The sequence below is a fragment of the Colletotrichum spaethianum genome, assembly GCF_022836535.1.
Source record: "Colletotrichum spaethianum MAFF 239500 DNA, contig05, whole genome shotgun sequence".
Classification (NCBI taxonomy): Eukaryota; Fungi; Ascomycota; class Sordariomycetes; order Glomerellales; family Glomerellaceae; genus Colletotrichum; species Colletotrichum spaethianum.
In genome coordinates this window covers 1,686,389-1,704,734 of record NW_026054775.1, presented here as the reverse complement: position 1 = coordinate 1,704,734, position 18,346 = coordinate 1,686,389, and the positions used below count along the sequence as shown (strand labels likewise).

Below are 18,346 nucleotides of genomic sequence, written 5' to 3'. Positions count from 1 at the left end.
TAATATGTTGTTTGTAATGATCAATGACGAAGACTGGACAAAGTCAATATACCCATACTGAATGATCACTGCAAATTGCTGTGTGCTTAAATGATCTAGTGAAGACTTATGTATCTGCCGCATCATGTGAAACTGGTACCGATTCCAACATTAAATACCATCCCGACTGAGGTTAAACGGTGGTATGTGATGTGACCTTCGTAAATCGAAGAGGACTAGTATGCTATCATGCTAACGATGCGTTCAAGGACAAAATCCAGACATGGAAACAACTTGATCTCTAGCAAGGTCACTTTCGGTTCGTTCTACAACTGAACCGCTTACGCGGTTGTTTTTGTTTTACAAGTGGGCTGGTGAGTAAAGATTGAATCGTTTGACTTGGTCGAAAGAAACGGGAATAGTATATCAAATGGTCACTCTACGAGACATCTCATGTTCCAAGGACAGTGGAAGGCAAGAACGACATATGTTAGAATAAGCTCCCTTGGCGTTGGCTAACGCCAAAGGAAACATCCCTAGTGTTATTGGGGAAATACTGTTTAGTTGTTATGTACATTCTTCTTGACTTTGCTTGTCCTTCCTTGGCATATGCATATGGGTATGAGTTCCCCTCATCCGAGCCGCACACGCCCAAGCCACTACCCCGTCCCAAAGGGAGAAGCACCCCACGAAGGTTTATTTCTGGAGTGCCTTGGCAACTTCCAGGTACAAACCCTTGCTAATATCCTCCAAGATACCTGGCCCACGGGACGTCCAGCCTAACTCCTTCTTGGCCTTCTCGCCGGACGCCCTATTATCAACCGCCAGGAAGAGCGCAACGGTAGGCCAAAGCTGCGTCATTGCGTCCTCCAAGCTGATATTACGCAAAGGAACGCTGACGGCAGCGGCTATAGCTTGGGATAGCTGGAGTAATGTGACGTTGGTTGCCAAGCCGGCGTTGTATATCTCGCCTGCTCGTCCCTTTTCTGCGGCGAGAAGAAACAGCCTCGCGGCATCGTCGACATGCACGACGGTGGTTCGGTTGTTGCCGCCTTCAACATACGTGACATTGCCTGTCAACGCTGCGATGCCTAGAAACCGCGCCACACCGCTGCCGCCTCTGCCATAGACGTAGGGCGCCAGGCAAACTGACATGACTCGAACACCCCGGCTCGAGAGGCCCAAGGAATGCATCTCAGTCTTGATGCGGGTGTGGGTAGGGCTGAGCTCCGCTGGGGTTGCCTCCGTGGTCTCGGCGCCGGTTGGGTCAGCGGAGACGGAAAGTGTACCTAGGGTTAAAAATCCCCATGGGTACCCATTTGGGTTCTAACCCATTTGACCCAGGGGGATCCTTTTGGGGCCCATATGGGTTATGGGTTGAAATGGGTTGTGGGGTTTTTTCAAGATTATGCGTATGGGCTCTTGGGTTATACCCAAATGGGGATTTCTGTTTTCTGGATATGGGTATCATGGGTAGTTATCCGTCACGTAATAAGCAGAAAACACAGCAAATATTCTCAACCCATAAACCCATTCTTATCATATCATTTGGGTATGGGGATTTTTCATACCCATACCCCAAAAAAAATAATAGCCAAATACCCAATACCCAAAAAACCCATTTCATGGGTTGACCCATTCACCCAACCCATTCATCTGGGCCCCCATGGGCCCCCATGGGTTGGAGATTTTTAACCCTAAGTGTACCGGACGTCACGTCCAGTGGCTTGTTGGTGCCGGTGAGGTCGTCGGCGATAGCATCTACGGCAGCGGTGTCCGTGGGCCTGAAGGTCTCGTAGGGCTCGCCGCCGAAGATGTAGGCGGTGGCTAGGTGGAGTACCACATCTGCTTGTGCGCTTCGTGGCGGAGGGTTTCGAGGGAGCAAAGGTCGCCCCGGACAGGCACAGCGCCAAGGCTCCGCAGCTTGTCGTCGCTGGCTTCGGTTCAGGAAAGCGCCCGGATCTTGTAGCCGTCGGCGGTGGAGAATTCTGTGATTACGGAGCCGACGTAGCCATTTGCTCCTATCATGAAAATGCGCTTCGGCTGCGTTTGCGGCGTCATTGCTGTAGTGTCTTGAGAAAGTGTGTGATGACTGAATCCTAAGGTCTGCAGAGTGTTGGGGAATGATTTGTTATATTGATGTATTACGATGTGTATGGCATTATATTAAATCAAATAAAGCTGGTAAATCTATCTTCATAGATAAAAAGCCATCCTTTAATCACTACGACTTGCAATATCTTCGCTCACAGCACATGCTTTCACAACGTGCAATGGTTGCTGACCCACCCCGTGGAATTCGGTTGGGCGAATCACAATCTCCGGCAAAGCTAGATTGTTTTCCTCATCCGGTAAACAGTCCTACTATGTAAGAAGTATCCCGCTATTAATCATCCTCTAGCGCTTCTGAAGCATAATCGCTGAGGGTACCGTATTATGCAAAAATTAGAAAGTGGCATCAAGCGTCGATATTCGGTCTTTGCCTTGTTCCGACGGGTTTCGATATACTTACTCTATTATATGAGATTCATTGGCCTGATAGTTAACTCAAGTTTGTCCAATAGTCGAGATGTAAGTCGTCGCTCAATCGGCGGGATTAAAAACTCCATAGCGCTCTAACATAGCAGTCTTATTTTGACACCATTACATTTCTAGTTTGTGGCGCGCTCTCTCTTACTATGTCTTACAAACGACCTAACGGAAAACCATAAGGAAATTTCATGTCTGGAGCTTACTTCGATGGCATCGCTATTTCAGGACTGCGGGATGCGTTGCAAAACCATGTTTCATACAAGACAAATGATACTTTCGACGAAGCAGATTCTCAATTTCTCTTGGACTTTTCGGTAAGTTAGTATGTATCATGAATCAGTCTAGAAGATAATATAAAATATAGGTGGCTCTTGCAACTAAGTTTAAATGATGTAGTACAGAGTCAAAGTTGCGCTGCCAACAATCATAGCAGCATCAAAGAATGATTAATTACTGTAAATCTGGTAGATCGATTATGGGAATTCTACAGGCTAGATGACAGAAGATGGATACTCAATTACTAGAATATAGAGAACAGAGGGAAATGTCAAATTCGGCATTGTTGAAGAGATCACATCTTACTCGTGACACCCGGCTGGATTGCCTCCAACTTTTGCTTAAGTTCAACCCACACTCTGTCCTGTGCCTCCTTTCCTTCTTTACTTCTCACAAATGGCGACGGTTTCGCGACAGCGCAGTCAGAAACATAGTGGCCGTGAGACTCAGCGCCAGCAGATCCGGCATACACCAGGTTCCGGCTACCATACTCCGTTGTCCGGGCCAGCAAAAGCTTCATGAGCCACATACTCCACCTATCCTTTAGATCGCGGGCCAACTCAGAATGACAGAAGCCCGGGTTGACCGTGTTGACTGTGACAGGGTACTCAGAAGCAGGGTGCAGTTCGGCGAAGGTCCTCACACCAAGCACCTCCAGCAGCTTGGAAAGCGGGTAAAGCTTATCCACATTTTCCGATGACTTCGAGGCTACTTCATTAATGGTGTTGAAGATCTTGCCGTCGGGTGCGTTACGCTCTTCGAATGTCGTCCAGCCGTGCACCTCTGATGATGTGATTGTGAAAGTGGGTCGGACCTTGAACTTGGCTGCCGTCTCCTTCATCTTGGGCAAGACAAGGGCCATCAGAAGAAATGTGGAGACAACGTTGACGGTGATTGTGCCTTCGTCCTCTTCCATCTGCTTGAACTCGACATGAACAACACCCGCGTTGGCAATGAAGATGTCGACACGTTCCAGTCCTGTCCTCAAGCGAGAAGCGAATTTTTGCACGCTGGCATACTTGGACATGTCGAGCTCCCAGACCTCGATGATGTCTTTGGCGCAGTTGGTGGTGGCTTCAATGTCCTCTTTGGCCTCGCGCCCCTTGTCGAGGCTTCGAACGGCGAGGATCAGTTTGCTAGCGCCGAGACGGGTGAAGTGCCTTGCGGCCTCCTTGCCGAGGCCGACATTGCTGCCGGTGATGACAATGGTCTTGCCGGCATACGAGCCCGAAGGGTACGGCAGGGATTTGATAAGCTGGCTGTAAAGAAAGCTCATCGTTGCTTTCGGTTATGGGCAGAAGAAGTTGCGGTAGGATACGATAATTTAGGTTATTCGCTTTCAAGATAATTATACGAGAAACTGGAGGCTTTGCGATGGATTGTGTTGATTGACATGGTACGTGACACACCATGATGGTATATATACAATCGTCTCAGGGCAACGTCGTCCAAATGTATGACGAATCAGTCAGGGATGAGCTGCTACTGTGGGCATGCGGGCTACCGGTAGTCGGGTGTTTCGATGGGGCCCGCACTCCGGCCTGCCAAGACGCGAAGCTTAACTCCGCAAGGGTGCCAGACATACCTACCGGTAACTATCTGCTTTTGTAAGTTCCACCGCCGTGCAATAAGCGCGACGCTTGGCGCTTGTCGGCGGATTGAGCCGACTGAACGTCAGCAATCAATTGAACCCCACAACCATAAGTTGACTCCTGGGCAAGTATCGTAGCACCTGCAAGGCCGCTCGTTGAAGGAAGCGAAGATGCTTGGATGACTAAGCTTGAAGGCTAAGGAGAATCCGTTCGACAAGAGCTGCGGACTTGTGTTCGATGCGTAAGCCATAATTCCGGCTTTTCCCTTTCGGGAAGACGTTAACTCCGTACTTCAGAAACTAATTCTGCAGCCACCGTTCAATTAGTTCTTCGACACTACCGCCGCCAATGGTACTCAATCAGAGATGTTCACTACATACATTTAGTAGTACTATGTTTTAGTGCTATGACTTTTCAGTTTGTCCCTCTTCACTGGAGAGATGCATAAAGTTGATAAGGTTGGTCAGGAACCCAGCACGGTAAACGACCTACAGTGCAGTTTGGCATTTGTCAAGAAAGCACCAAGCCCAGTCGACTTCATCCCCATAATGGAACCACTTTGATAGGATTCTGCTCATAATGACGCTCACACAACAGGCAGGCTTGTCACGCCATCGGCCGTTTGTAGTTACCGGGCCGGAGCCCCGACAATGTCATTGGCCGGTCTAGAATGTCCCTACCGGATCGGCCCCCCACATTGACGCGACAAAAGAGCGATGCCCGGAGTTAACGGACTTGAGCGCTAAAAGAAGTGCACTGACTAATAAACCCAAACTCCATGCTTCTTCCCGCCCTCTTATATGAAATTGAGGTTATGGAACGGACAAAGCATATAGTCCGTTAATTGCCCGCAATTGCAATTCGATTCCTGTGCGGTGCAATACCGACAAAATATCCGGCCATGCACCGCTTGAGAGCTTGTTAGCTTCCTTCTATCTGACCATCTTGAGTCTCTTGTAAGGACTTACGCGGGCTTAACGATCGAAGACTTGGAAGAGGAATATATTGATTTCGGCGACTCGTGATTTGTGATGTCCAAAATCCGTACGGGTTTTACAGTTATCTCCCCATCCGCATAGTTGAGCAATCCAAGTCGCAAGTTCTCGACAGCAAAGCTTGGGCGAACCGATTGTCACTGATACGTAATATAGTTGAGATGCGAGTGAATGAATATTCTATATAGAGATGATGTTCCCAATCTTATTTTCGTGACATCTACATCCGTTCTCAAGAAGAAAAACACCAGGCGAAAACATCACGAGTCGATCAATAGCATCCTTGACACCCAAAACTCTTAACTCTTTACTTCGTGCCCAATATGTCTGCACCAGTTGTCCCCACCTCTCTTCAAGAGAGTCTCGACGCAACCAAGGTAGAATACGTTAATCTAGGAACCTCTGGCCTGAAAGTTTCTGTTCCCATTTTGGGGGGAATGTCGCTTGGATCCAGCGAATGGCAGAAGTGGGTACTCGATGAGAAGGAATCTTGTGAGATTCTCAAGGCTGCCTATGATCGCGGCATCAACACCTGGGACACCGCCAACATGTACTCCAACGGCTTGAGCGAGGAAGTCATTGGCAAGGCAATCAAGAAGTACAACATACCCCGCGAGAAACTCGTCCTCATGACCAAGTGCGCCATATACGTTGGTAAAGAGACGAGCATATTCGCTCCAATGTACACTCAGCAGTTTGGACAAAGCAAGGACTACGTCAACCAGGGCGGGCTCTCCCGCAAGGCCATTTTCAAGGCAGTTGACGACGCCTTGCTTCGCCTGGGGACCACCTACATCGATCTCTTCCAGATCCACCGCTTCGACCCCACCACCCCAATCGAGGAAACGATGAAGGCCCTCCACGACCTTGTCCTGGCTGGCAAGATTCTCTACATCGGCGCTAGCTCCATGTGGGCGACCCAGTTCGCTCAGATGCAGTTCGTCGCCGAGAAGAACGGTTGGACAAAGTTCGTTAGCATGCAGAACTTCTACAACCTAGTCTATCGCGAGGAAGAGCGGGAGATGAACCGCTTCTGCAGGGAGACGGGCGTTGGGCTCATTCCCTGGTCCCCGCTCGCCGGTGGAGCGCTAGCAAGACCGCTGGAGACTGAGAAGACCAGCACTCGCTCGCAAGTTAAGGGTCCAACGAATACTAGTCACACGGAAGCAGACGAGACCATCATTCGCAGGGTCGAAGAGGTGGCTGAAAAGAAGGGATGGAGCATGAGCAACGTTGCTCTTACCTGGATTAGGTCCAAGGGTGGGGTTCCAATCACGGGGTTCAACTCTGTTAAGAGAATTGACGAGGTCGGCGAGTTGCGTGGAAAGACGTTGACAGAAGATGAAGTGAAGTACCTCGAAGAGCCGTATGTTTCCAAGAACATCGTTGGACACTACTAGAGCCGTACTTTCGTAACGCTATTGAGTTTATGATATCATTAACTTTTTGAATTTCTCGTCTATGTGGAACAACAATATGACGGTGAGGTAGAAACCACAGGTTGCACGCAACTCCAAAACCGATAACCAGAGTTTCAACTTCCATCTTTGCAGTCGAACGGTTGCTGCTTTAGCCTGACCTGTCCTAGACGCTGAGCTAGTCGGAATCGACTTGTTGACATGGGCACAAACATGACGGAGGGGTCAAGTGGTGGGTGCGACCGAGATAGCCGAAAGCGGCGCTGGGGCAAAGGTGGAGCTTCTCCCCGCTCCGGCGCCGGCAGTATTCAGCGCGGAAAACGTCTTCATTGGCAGAGGTGCTCGTCCCCCTTAATTGCTTATCGTCGGTCGCTCGATGCCGGACATGTTGACCGGCGTTCAAACGACCAGCAGAGATGCAAATCGAGTCTGATCGGCACCGTAGTGTAGTAAGTCTGACCGTCGTAGAGGGACTCTGTCATTGGGAGGCTCTCATGGGAATCACACTTGGTCTTTCGCGGATGGCATTTGTGTAAGACTGCAAACATTACCCAAGCTCAAAACTCACCACTTCCATGCGTTTTCCGGGATTCGGTAACTTCCATAAAGTAAACATTAAGTAATGATTAATCGGGAATGAAAGCTACTTAAGTTGGACAACTGCTTTAGCACAATACAAAAAACCACGATCTAACAATCCTAACCCATACCTTACTCCACTCGCGGCCTCAATTGAACAACAAACCGTTGGTTGTACGCAATACCCCCGACGACGACAAAGTCACCTTCCTCCCTCATCTCAAAATCGAACCGTCGAACAACCTCTGGGAGCAACTTATACATCTCCATGATTGCAACGTCCTTACCAAGGCAAACCCGAGGACCAACGCCAAAAACAAAAGCAGAAGCATCCATCTCGCTAATGAGTTCCTTCGAGCTCCCCTCGTCCTCCAGCCACCTCTCCGGGCGGTACGCCTCTGGGTCCGGAGCATACATGTGAGGATCCCGCTGGGAGACGTAGGCGTTGCTTGTGATCTCCGCACCGGCCGGAACCCAGGTCCCGTCCACTATTTTACCATCCGGAGACGGCGTGACTCGTCCGAACAAGTTGGTTGCGGGCGGATTTAGTCTTAGAGACTCTTTTATACATGCCACAAAGTAGGGCAAGTGTGCCCTCGTCTCTTCAAATTGGATGGGTGTGCTTAGTGCCTGCGACTTGGAAGCAACTGCCAGTTCAGCACGCACGCGGCGAAACACGGATGGATGCGTCAGAAGGAAACGGAGGGTGCTGCCGAGCGCGGTCCCAGTGGTGTCGGCGCCTGCTTGAATGAGTAAAGTGATGTGAGCCCGCTTTTGCATCGCGTTCAATGGTTTTCCATCCATTCGTGCCTCAAGACACCTATGAGCGAGATCAGTATGGCAGGACGACACAACAGATCTGTCACACGCGCGGTTTGATATGACTCACAGCTGTAGGAAGTCCGGTTTTTCCTGCGAAAAGTTCTCTTGCGATATGCGCTCCTCGCGAGCAGAGACTTCCCTGTCCGCCTGCCTCATCAAGTAGCCCATGCCGTTGTCGTCGGTTGTTCCCGGCAGGAAGTATTGACCCCATGAGCTCTTCAAGATTACGTCCCTAAAGAATCGGAAACGACCAGAGAAGCCGAAAAAGACGAGCCCTTCGCGCCAGCTCTTGAGCATATTACGCTCGTCACGGCTGTTGTCGACAAAACCCCAAGGGTTGGTGAAAGATACTAGGGTCATGATGTCGGCTGCGAATTCTCTAAGATACGGTCAACAATATCAGACTATATGTTCAGGAAATACTTCACGCTGGTAGGCTACTCACGCCAGCTTGTCGGAGAGAATGACTGGTTGGTTCTTCTCGGCGAATTCAGTCATTCTTCGAACAAAAAGCTGAATGTGGTCATCGATGCGAGGTTCCCAATTGTTCTTCAATCCACCAATTGACCACTAAGAAGTCAACTGTCAGCCAATGACGCGGCTACGAGGGTTTGAACAAAGAACAAAAAAAAAACGCAGCGGGAGGCTACCGATGGACCACCTAGGGCCTTTCTCAGAGACTTGTGTACGCTTCCATCAATAGTCGAGAAAAGGTGCGGTGGACCAAGCGCGCCGGACCCGTAGAGAGGGGCTTTAGTGTTGCACTTTGAATCCCAGTAAATGTCTCTGATTGCCTTGGACTGGGGGAACAGTAAAAGTGACGGTGCTATACGGATCGGCTTGTCATCTTCATAGCGGGAGTAGTGTCAGTAATTTCGACAAACTGGCGCTTACTAGTAATCACAATGGCAACAACTCACATCCATATTGCTTAGCCAGATAAAGCATCCAGTGTGGTTCAAGCCCGACGACAGATATGACGGCAGAGCAAAGTGAGAACGAAGCAGCATACCACGGGCCGTGGAACCTGGACAGAGGATGTAGATACAAGTTGTAGAAGACCCGAAAAATAAGTGCAGAGACTGCCACAATGGATAGAAACGCCCCAGCCGAGGCCAAAGATAGCGCTGGCACATTGAGCAGCACCATGGTACTGAAGCTTCTACAACAAATGATCAAAAATGGAATGACTTTAAATGCCTGTCTTCAGAGAGCGAAGAGGGAGATGTATATAATGGCCAACATTTGCAGATCTTCTTGATCTTCTCATGCCATGGTGTTGGCATGTCTTAAAACACATAGGTTTCACAACGCAAGCACCTCATTGGGGGTCTGTCACCGGGCCCCGTATGCAGCAGGTGTCTATTCCTACTCTGACTGCTGATTGCTACTCACTGTACAATATGCCCCTCATCTGTATGGCCTATTGGCTACCAGAGATCAGCCCTTGGATGCTGCTTTGAGTAGGACGGCCAAGCATGGTGCTGATTTTGAACAATGCTGCATATACGATGCAACCCTGCAGCGGTTACTCCCGTAGCATACATCTATTGGACACTTTTGACGTGCCGAGCCGGGCTAAGGACTCATCGTTTAAGCAGAATTTGCCGGGTATCATATCTGGGCGAGAAAGTTCAAGACGCACATGCATACTTAGGCAGCTTTGACGGTGCTGTGTTCATGTGTAAAGGAAAACCTACATGAGACCGCTGATCGAGATGCAGCGCGTAAGCTATCCTTCAGATGTTCACCCATCTTCATTTTACTGCATGAGCCCATGCCAGCGTGGAAAACAGCAGGTTGATCAAATTATGCTTAGTATTCCGCGGGCAACTGCAGACAGTTTGATTAGTCAAGCCATTTCCGACGCCGGAGATCCACCCCGAATCGTCTTATCTCGCCTTGGGGGCGCCGACCCCGCAGCCGATCGTATGCGGGCTCTTAAGGTTCCGTATTCACATCAACTTTGGCATTTGGCAAACGCTCACTTTGACAAGTCATTTCACGTCTACAATCTAAGACCACCGCCAAAATGTACACCGTCAACGTGGGCGACCGGCTGGATAGCCTGGACACGCCTTCAATGGTCGTGGATCTCGATCTCATGGAGGCAAATATCAAGAAGCTTTTCGACAGCCTACTACCCACGGGCGCGAACATCCGCCCCCACCTAAAGACAACAAAGAGCGCAGTTCTTGCTGGCAAGCTCGCCGCCGCCGGTGCCAAGGGTTGCTGCGTAGCCAAAGTATCAGAAGCAGAAGCCATCACAGCGGCGGGCTTCGACGACATCCTCATCACCTGCGAAATCATCGGCGCCCCCAAAGTGAAGCGTCTTGTTGAACTCTTTAAGAAAAACAAGAAGATTAGAACCGTCGTTGACAGCGAGTTCGGAGCGACGGCAATCAACAATGCGTTGGAAGAGGCCGGTGTCGAGGAGCCGATCCTCACGCTGATTGATCTGGATGTTGGATTGCATCGGACCGGCGTGGCCGCAGGCGAGCCTGCTCTGGCTCTGGCGAGGCACATCGGAAACCTCAAGCATCTCCGTCTAATCGGCGTGCAAGGATACGAGGGTCATCTACAGCACCTCCACAGCCGAGAAGATCGAAAGAAGCAGTGTCTTGAGTCTATGAAGACGCTCACGGAGACCGCAGAGGCTCTCCGCAAAGCAGGCTTCGGCATTGAGGTCGTCACAACGGGCGGCACGGGTACCGCCGAGTTCTGCGCCACTGTTCCGGGAGTCACGGAGCTGCAGCCGGGGTCGTTTATCTTCATGGACACGGACTACCGCAACGCGGTCGGCTCATTCTACTCCAACAGCCTGACTTTGCTGGCTACCGTTATTAGCAAGCAGGGCGAACGACAGGTGACGATTGACACGGGGCTCAAGTCTCTGACGACGGATAGCGGACTGGCTGAGTGTAAGGACAGTCGCTATAAGCACGCCAACCTGGGAGACGAGCATGGTTCGCTCAGCTGGGATGAGGGAACCCCCTCGTTGGCTGTGGGGGATAGAGTCGAAATGGTTCCGAGTCACATTGACCCGACGATCAATTTGCACGACTGGTATTATGCCCATAGGAATGGCGTTATCCAAGAAATTTGGTCGGTTGACTCCAGAGGAAAGGTCCAATGATTAAAGCCAGCTTCATGCCTCAAAAAGCGAACTGGAACATACAAATATCTATGGTAAAACAAATGAACACGCTTTTGGCATATATATAAAGAAGACAAGTCACATATAATTGACTGAATGAAACAAGCTATGTGTGTCTTTGCTTTTGAGAAGGCAGCTGTATTTAGGCCAAGAAGTATCAATAAAAGCTTTTAGTACAAATAAGGCCTGGTTTTCCAGACTTTCGAAAGAATTGACCTATGATTCTCGTCCACCCCCATCCTCTCGCCTTCCACCTTGGTTATACGGTGAAAATCGGTTGCCACTCTACTTTCAGACTGTGATATGTTGGTGTTTCCTTTCGTATAATGCAGAACATGTGAGCTCTGGAAGTGTTCCGCAGGCGTAACTTAGCGCAGGCGGTATCATCAGGGAACAGCAGTTAGCAAGGCGGCATGGTTTCGAGTCACCGTTTGAACAGGGTTTTGCTGCCTGGAAGAAGCGCCAAAAGCACATGAGTCTGCTGCTCCTACACAGATATGCGTGTACAATCACGAGTATGAAGTTATACATGCTGGCCCTCAGACACCCTCAGGTGCGTACTCTCTCAAGGCCTTGGCCATGGGCCCAAGGTCCGCCGCCTCGAGCATGTTCTCAGACGTCTTCCATCCGAGGGCCCACGGCAGCCGGTCCTCCCCAAAGCTCGCATTAATCCAGTTCTTCCTCGCCTTGCCGTCCTGTACACTCCCCCCGAACGCCGTCAGCACCCCGCTCGTCTGACCAAATGTAGCCGCAACCCGCGCCGCATCCAGCTCGAACGCCGGATTTGCTCTCCTCGCGTCCTCTAACCTCGCGACGAAACGATCTCAAATGCTCTGGTTGAACCGTAGATTATCCCCCTGCGCGAGGTCGCCCTTATTTAGGCTACCGTTGTGGTCGAGCGGTTTCCGAGCAAGGTCGTCGAGGTGGAACGTCCCGTTGACGCCCGTAGTGGCGTATTCTAGCGCAGCGGGTACGGGTGCTGCGGCCACGGTCCGCGAAAAGTTGAAGGCCAGCATCTGTGTGACGGGGCGCTCTCGCCCGTGAAGAAGGCGCCGGAGCGAACGATGGGCCGTGGTTGGCGAGGATGTTGACGGCTGGACATGGCGAGCGGCGGTCGGTGGGGCCCGGGGGGAAGTACGGATGTTCTGGATCTTCTAGCTGAGTGATACTTTTGGTGCCCGCTAGGATAGCAGAGTATACGCAGGCGCTGAGTTTGAGGTGCATCGTGGCGTGTTTTTGTTGCGTGGTGGGAGGTAATATCAGCTGGATTGGGATTGCAAATCCGATTAAGGGGTAAGTGGCTGCCGGGTCTGAAGCATGAGTGGTTAGTGACGGCTAGATGAACACAATATCGAGGCGGCCGGTGGCCCCACCATGAGATAGTACTCTATTAAGCTATCGGCTGTTCACATTCGAAAATGAAGCAATAAGGCAAGACATTATTCACCACCGGTTGTACCATATTTTGAGAGAACTTCCGCAGAAAAAGGGGTTTCAGCCACACTGACTGCGCCGTCTAAGGGGCATTTCTGATGTCAGAAGCAAGAATGGAAACTTCGCTGTTGGAACTATGGTTGCAACCAACCGAAAAGTATCTAAGAGAAACGCAAAACATCGCATTCTGGAGTTGGGATTATTGTTGATTTACGTCCATGTGACGTGTTGCCATTATACTCAAGCCTGGTCCTGACCAGGATTAGGTGCGGTGGTAGTATAAAGCCAGCACGTGGTGGTCTTTAGTTGAGACTAGGTTAACAGCATCAAATAGTACCGCACAGTGCCTTTCACCTGAGTAGGTGATGAGAGAGCAGTGTCACATGGGATAGAGCCGCTGCAGGTTTGCACTCGATATTCCAAGACAATAACGACACCAGCATGCACTAGCTGAAGGCAATTTCAGACTCCAACTTGCAAACTACTGCACTCTGGCGTGTAAACCGAAGTCATTGTTGATCCATAACCCAAAAAGTGTAGAACTAATAGCGTGAAGTATATTATAAAAGTACTACATCGAGCCAGTCTTAGGCACGATCGTAGCATAGAGGTTAAACATGGCATCTGTCTCAGGTCTTATGTCAGTCTCCAGAAAACAGGGTACAAGTGTCGGGGGCTTATGATATGAAGTAAGGTGGATGAAATCCATCGAAAGGGACTTCGTTTATCTCTAGCCGCCTCCACCCTTCTCTCCATCGGCTACAACAGCGTAAAGCGTTAAAGCCTAGGACCTGAAAGGCCAAACACGTTCAGTGGCACGCCAATTCGAATATGACGGTGGGTTACTTTGCTCTGTGCAGGTACAGACAATTAAGAAGCAAAGCCTAATATGCATCCGCGTAAACGCGCTTTTCCCACGGTTGTTGGATTGTCGAGTTCTCCACGACATGCAAGCAACATCAGCTGCAAGTTAGACTACCTTCATGTATAGGGTGGTAAGCTAGAAACTTCCTGTCTCCAGCCAGGTAAGGACCTATTCATGTCTGGCCCTTTTGGAAACGTGCCTTGTCACAAAACTGAACTGTTAAGCTCATGCAAGCAAAGTCTTGTCCCCATCCCATAACAAGAGCCTCCTCCTCCCTTAGATGCTGCAGCCAAGAGATCCCTAGGGTGGTCCGACCCGCTCGCTCGCTTGCCAGATCGGGCCAAGACCTCGCGTGATCTGCCAGCGCCGCAAGTCGACAAGGTACTGGAACTAGTACCCAGATGGGGTTACACGATTAATGAGACCTGTCAACCTCGGTCCGCATTCCCCCGACTCTGGGCATTACCCTGGGGGCATGGGTTCCAAGTTTTCCACTGAGCAACCCCATCCAATCTTGATCACGGAAATGAGCCGAGTTCCAGGTCATGCACCATTGCTTGTTTACTTTGAACATTTGTTTGTATTATCGGTATCAGTGAGGGTTAGGTAGATAGGTATCGAGCTAGTCACCAATTGTGACGACTTTGATTTCCCCCACACGCCATGCAGCATTCCACATTTCGCATTACAGTTCAAGTGATGCCCAAAACGGACTCAACTTCAGATGTGCCACCAGGCTGTTCACCCGGTCTGACGGGTAATATACTATAGATAAGGATGGAAAAGACAACTGAGAGACGTCGGCTTAGACGTTGGAAGCGCGACGCTCGACATTGTCGACGGTAACCTTGTCCAAGACGCCGTTACGGGCAACCTGGGAGGCAAAGGTTTCATGAGGCTTCCACTTGGCCGAGGTACGAGGAACAGTTTCCTCCATCATCTTGTCAACCTGCTCCAGGGACAGGCCCTTGGTCTCGGGGACCAGGAAGAAGGTGTAGACGAATGCGCAGGTGCACAGACCGCCCCAGACGAAGAAGACGGACGACTTGAGGTTGCCGCGGTGCTCACCAACCATGTAAGGAGTGATGACAGCAATGATGGTGTTCCACAGCCAGTTAGAGGCGGTGGAGAGGGCAACACCACGGGAGCGCATGGGCAGGGGGAAGATCTCTCCAATAAGAACCCAGGCACCAGGACCCCAAGTGGAAGCGAAAAAGAAGATGAAGATGGCGATGAAGGCGATCTGGGCGTTGACAGCAGAAATGTTGTCGGCGATGCTCTTGGTAGCATCGGCAGGATCGGGGTGAGTGTGGTTGAAACCAACAGTGACACCGATGATGGCGACGAGGAACTGGCAGATCAACATGCCACCGGCACCATAGAGGAGAATCGTGCGGCGACCAAATCTCTCGACTGTCCAGAAGGACAGAGGGGTAGAGCAGACGTTGACGAGGGTGAAAATAAGGGAGATCAGGAAGGTGTTGTCAATGGCACCGGTGGACTGGAGGAAGGGGGTCGAGTAGTAGAAGATGAAGTTGACACCGGTCCACTGCTGCATCATCTGGAGAGAAGTACCAAGGATGGTCTTGCGCAAGTTGGAGTTGGCCTTGAAGACAGATCCCTTGAAGCAGTTGGCCCAGGTGCCGAACCAGGTGGTGTTGGGGACGAGCTGGCGCTCATACTCCTCGTTGGCGACGATCTCGGCAAGCTCGACCTGGATGTACTCGGAGTTCTCAGGCTGGCCACGAAGTTTCGAGAGAGAGCGAGCGGCATCGGCAATTCTGCCCTTCTTGACGAAGTATCTAGGGGAGTCGGGGAAGAGCATCAGACCGCCGCCAAGGATGAGAGCCCAGGGGAACTGGATGGCGATGGGAATGCGGTAGGAGCCAGTGTCCGGACGGTCCTGGGTGGCGTAGACGATGCAGGCAGCCAGGAGCAGACCAATGGTAATGCAGAACTGGTAGCCAGAGACGAGAGCACCACGAACCTTCTTGGGAGACTACAATTCATTTGTTAGCAACCATGTTTGCCAGGGTCTTTCAGCCCAGCTTGTGGGGAGGATACTCACGATCTCAGACATGTACAAGATGACGACGGCTGACTCGAAACCCACACCAATACCGGCGATGAGACGACCAGCAACGATGGGGCCCAGAGCAGAGCTGGGGCTGGTGACCATCTGGATTATCACACCGATCATGTAAATGAGGCAGCCGAGAATGACAGTCCACTTGCGGCCCATCATGTCGGCCAAGTCACCAGCGATGAGGGCGCCGAAGAAGGTACCGCAGGACAGAATAGAGACGATGAGAGATTGGTGGGAATCGCTGACTGCGTCGGCGGCTGTGCCCTCAACGGCCTCAATGAAGATTTTGGAACCCAAGACACCGTTGATGTAACCGGAGTCATAACCGAAGAAGATACCTCCGAAGGAGGCAAAGGCGCAGATCAGGTAGGCCTTCCAGGTGACGGGAGCCTCGATCGCGTTGACATCGTCGGTAACGGCGAGTCCCTGGACGCCCTGGACGGGGTCGCGCGTAACGCCGGTCTCTTTCTCCATTGTGGAGGGCTGCTGCTGTTGTTACCGCCTCGTAGTGCTTTGCGGGTATTCGAAGAGAAGAATTTGGAACGGACGAGGGGAAGCTTGTCGGGGGAGTGGATTGGCGAGGAAGCTCGTGAGGAAGAGAGGGGAGACAACACGAGGGTGAGGGCGAGACGAGGACCTTTTATCAGTCTTCGTGTCACTTGGAGCAGGCGGGAGGGTAAAGCAAGGTTGGGGTGGTCCAGTCAATTTGCGTCTGTGTCAGTTCGTCCGTCCGGCGTGTGACGGTGGTACCGGCCATAGCTACAGTAGGTAGGCACGGGTTGGAGGTACCGGCGGGGGGTAGCCGAAGTCTGGAATGGAGATGGGACGTCAGGCGGCAGGCATCCGTGGCAGCAGGAGAGCAAGGCCAGGCCAGGCCAGGCCGAAGCAACGGGTCGAATGCTCTCGAGTCTGCCGCCGTCCTCGAGTTTGTCTGTGGGGTGGAACTGTACGGGGTAGACTGAGGTGAGGTGTGTGGTGTGTGGTGCTTCATCTCCCCATTCCGAGGGTCTGCAGGTCACAGTTCCCTCGAGCACGAGCTCCCATTGGGTTAGCCCCGTTGGTTAGCCGTCCCCATATTGGAGCTCTTGCTAGCTCATGCTTAATAGGGCCGATAACTCTTGGGCAGACGTGGAGGCCGAGGAGGGGGGCAGGGGAGGGGTTCCTTCCTTAGAGGGTAGGGGGCTTCCCGACGAGTTGGGAAGGGGCCGCGGGGCGGGCAGGCCACGGGGAAGGTGGGAGGTGGGAGGTGGGAGAGTGGGAGGGCAAGGGAACTTGGCTTTGGAAGGGACTGTCTAGGCGCGCTAAGGCAGGAGAGGGTAGGTACCTCCCATGCCGTATCTCCTTCCGGATGTCTCACAAGGGTACTTTCTTCCTCTTCACTCGCCGGAGGACAGGCAGACAGGCAGGCAGTGGAAGGAGGCATTGCGATGGTTGGATTTTACTCACGCAACCTGGAGGGACAATGGTTCGAGTTGGGTGGCTGCTTTCTTCCATTCCCTTATTTGGCAATCACGAATACGGTCAGGAACGTTTGGGGGAAACGCGGGGATTGAGCAGAGCAGCTCATTGACTTTGGGCCCCGGAAGGTACGTCCGACGGGAGCCGATTGTTAAGGTAATTAGGCGGGCGGGAAGGAACGACCTCGGACCTGGGAATGTACTTGTGCCATTACAACAGCGCGAAAGGGACATGAATCCCCGACGAGGCAAACCATAAAATGGCAGAACCAGGGAAAGGCATGGTTGTCACCCCGAGTCCGCGTTCATCCCCTCTGTGGTTGAGCGCACTACCAGATCACCAGCCCATTCCAAACAAATCTGGACTGAACACGGCCTGGACTGGCCTGGCCTGCGATTGCAACAGAGATGGGGAAGAAAAGGCAAGAGAAGGGAAAAAGGGAAAGGAGAGAGAAAAAAAAGGCACTAACAAGACGACAAGTTTAGCGGCCGATTGATTCGTCAGTGTTATGCCATAGGGGGCGTCAATCACTAGAAGCGCTAAAACATTTGGAAACCCTCCCACGCAAACTACGCCAGTAAACCAGACGGACGTGGTTTTAGGGCACCCCTGGGGAACTAACAAACTGGGGACTCCAGTCCGTCGCGTTTGCCCCCCGGGGACGCCCCCTTTTTTTTTTTCTCTGGGCTTGCCGGACTTGGAGAACGCAGCCACCGCGCGCAGGTCACGGGTTCGCTCGCAAAGCAGATGAAGAAAAAAAAGCTGGGGAAAATTGGCCGTTGTCTCGCCGTCGCGTGGCGTTTTGCGGGGCGGGTCCTTGGTCACCTTTTCTGCTGGTGAATCGGCGCTAGACTCGATTCTGGGCCCTTGCCCGCTCTCGGCCGGCTTTGCTATGGCACGGGACACGACACGGTTTTCCCCCCCCATTCTTTTCTGGTGCGTGTGCCTGTCGTGTCGCGCGGTGGTGTCCGTTTTTTTTTCTCCTTTCCCTCTCACCAGAATTCTCGCGTTGGACAAGGCGACTGGCTGATCTGGGTCCGGTCTCGACCTCGGCTTAGAATTCGGGTTCGACAAAGATGGTCAGAGATTCCCAGACTGGATCACCCGACGAGATGAACGATGGGTCCTTTGGATTGTAGTGTATTCGTTGGGT

The 18,346-nt window shown here is 51.7% G+C and overlaps 7 protein-coding genes across 7 annotated transcripts; 2 read left to right on the top strand and 5 right to left on the bottom strand.

Annotated features, from left to right (window-relative positions):
• Positions 1-675: 675 nt before the first annotated feature.
• ColSpa_02992 (uncharacterized protein) lies at positions 676-1,134 on the bottom strand (the record flags this gene model as incomplete). Its single annotated transcript, XM_049269204.1, has 1 exon — positions 676-1,134. One exon carries the CDS (start codon positions 1,132-1,134, stop codon positions 676-678), a length of 459 nt encoding a protein of 152 aa, XP_049125161.1.
• Positions 1,135-3,082: 1,948 nt separating this feature from the next.
• Positions 3,083-4,063, bottom strand: ColSpa_02991 (short chain dehydrogenase citE; the record flags this gene model as incomplete). The annotated part of the gene is made up of 1 exon (XM_049269203.1): positions 3,083-4,063. One exon carries the CDS (start codon positions 4,061-4,063, stop codon positions 3,083-3,085), a length of 981 nt encoding a protein of 326 aa, XP_049125160.1.
• Positions 4,064-5,697: 1,634 nt separating this feature from the next.
• On the top strand, positions 5,698-6,774 carry ColSpa_02990 (aldo-keto reductase dtxS3; the record flags this gene model as incomplete). Its single annotated transcript, XM_049269202.1, has 1 exon — positions 5,698-6,774. The coding sequence occupies one exon, from the start codon at positions 5,698-5,700 to the stop codon at positions 6,772-6,774; it is 1,077 nt and encodes a 358-aa protein (XP_049125159.1).
• Positions 6,775-7,503: 729 nt separating this feature from the next.
• ColSpa_02989 (pisatin demethylase) lies at positions 7,504-8,361 on the bottom strand (the record flags this gene model as incomplete). The annotated part of the gene is made up of 2 exons (XM_049269201.1): positions 7,504-8,191; positions 8,261-8,361. 2 exons carry the CDS (start codon positions 8,359-8,361, stop codon positions 7,504-7,506), a joined length of 789 nt encoding a protein of 262 aa, XP_049125158.1.
• Positions 8,362-10,225: 1,864 nt separating this feature from the next.
• Positions 10,226-11,329, top strand: ColSpa_02988 (D-threonine aldolase; the record flags this gene model as incomplete). The annotated part of the gene is made up of 1 exon (XM_049269200.1): positions 10,226-11,329. The coding sequence occupies one exon, from the start codon at positions 10,226-10,228 to the stop codon at positions 11,327-11,329; it is 1,104 nt and encodes a 367-aa protein (XP_049125157.1).
• A 560-nt stretch (positions 11,330-11,889) lies between these two features.
• ColSpa_02987 (uncharacterized protein) lies at positions 11,890-12,366 on the bottom strand (the record flags this gene model as incomplete). The annotated part of the gene is made up of 2 exons (XM_049269199.1): positions 11,890-12,157; positions 12,194-12,366. 2 exons carry the CDS (start codon positions 12,364-12,366, stop codon positions 11,890-11,892), a joined length of 441 nt encoding a protein of 146 aa, XP_049125156.1.
• A 2,088-nt stretch (positions 12,367-14,454) lies between these two features.
• ColSpa_02986 (major facilitator-type transporter ecdD) lies at positions 14,455-16,209 on the bottom strand (the record flags this gene model as incomplete). The annotated part of the gene is made up of 2 exons (XM_049269198.1): positions 14,455-15,648; positions 15,718-16,209. 2 exons carry the CDS (start codon positions 16,207-16,209, stop codon positions 14,455-14,457), a joined length of 1,686 nt encoding a protein of 561 aa, XP_049125155.1.
• Between the last annotated feature and the right edge of the window lie 2,137 nt (positions 16,210-18,346).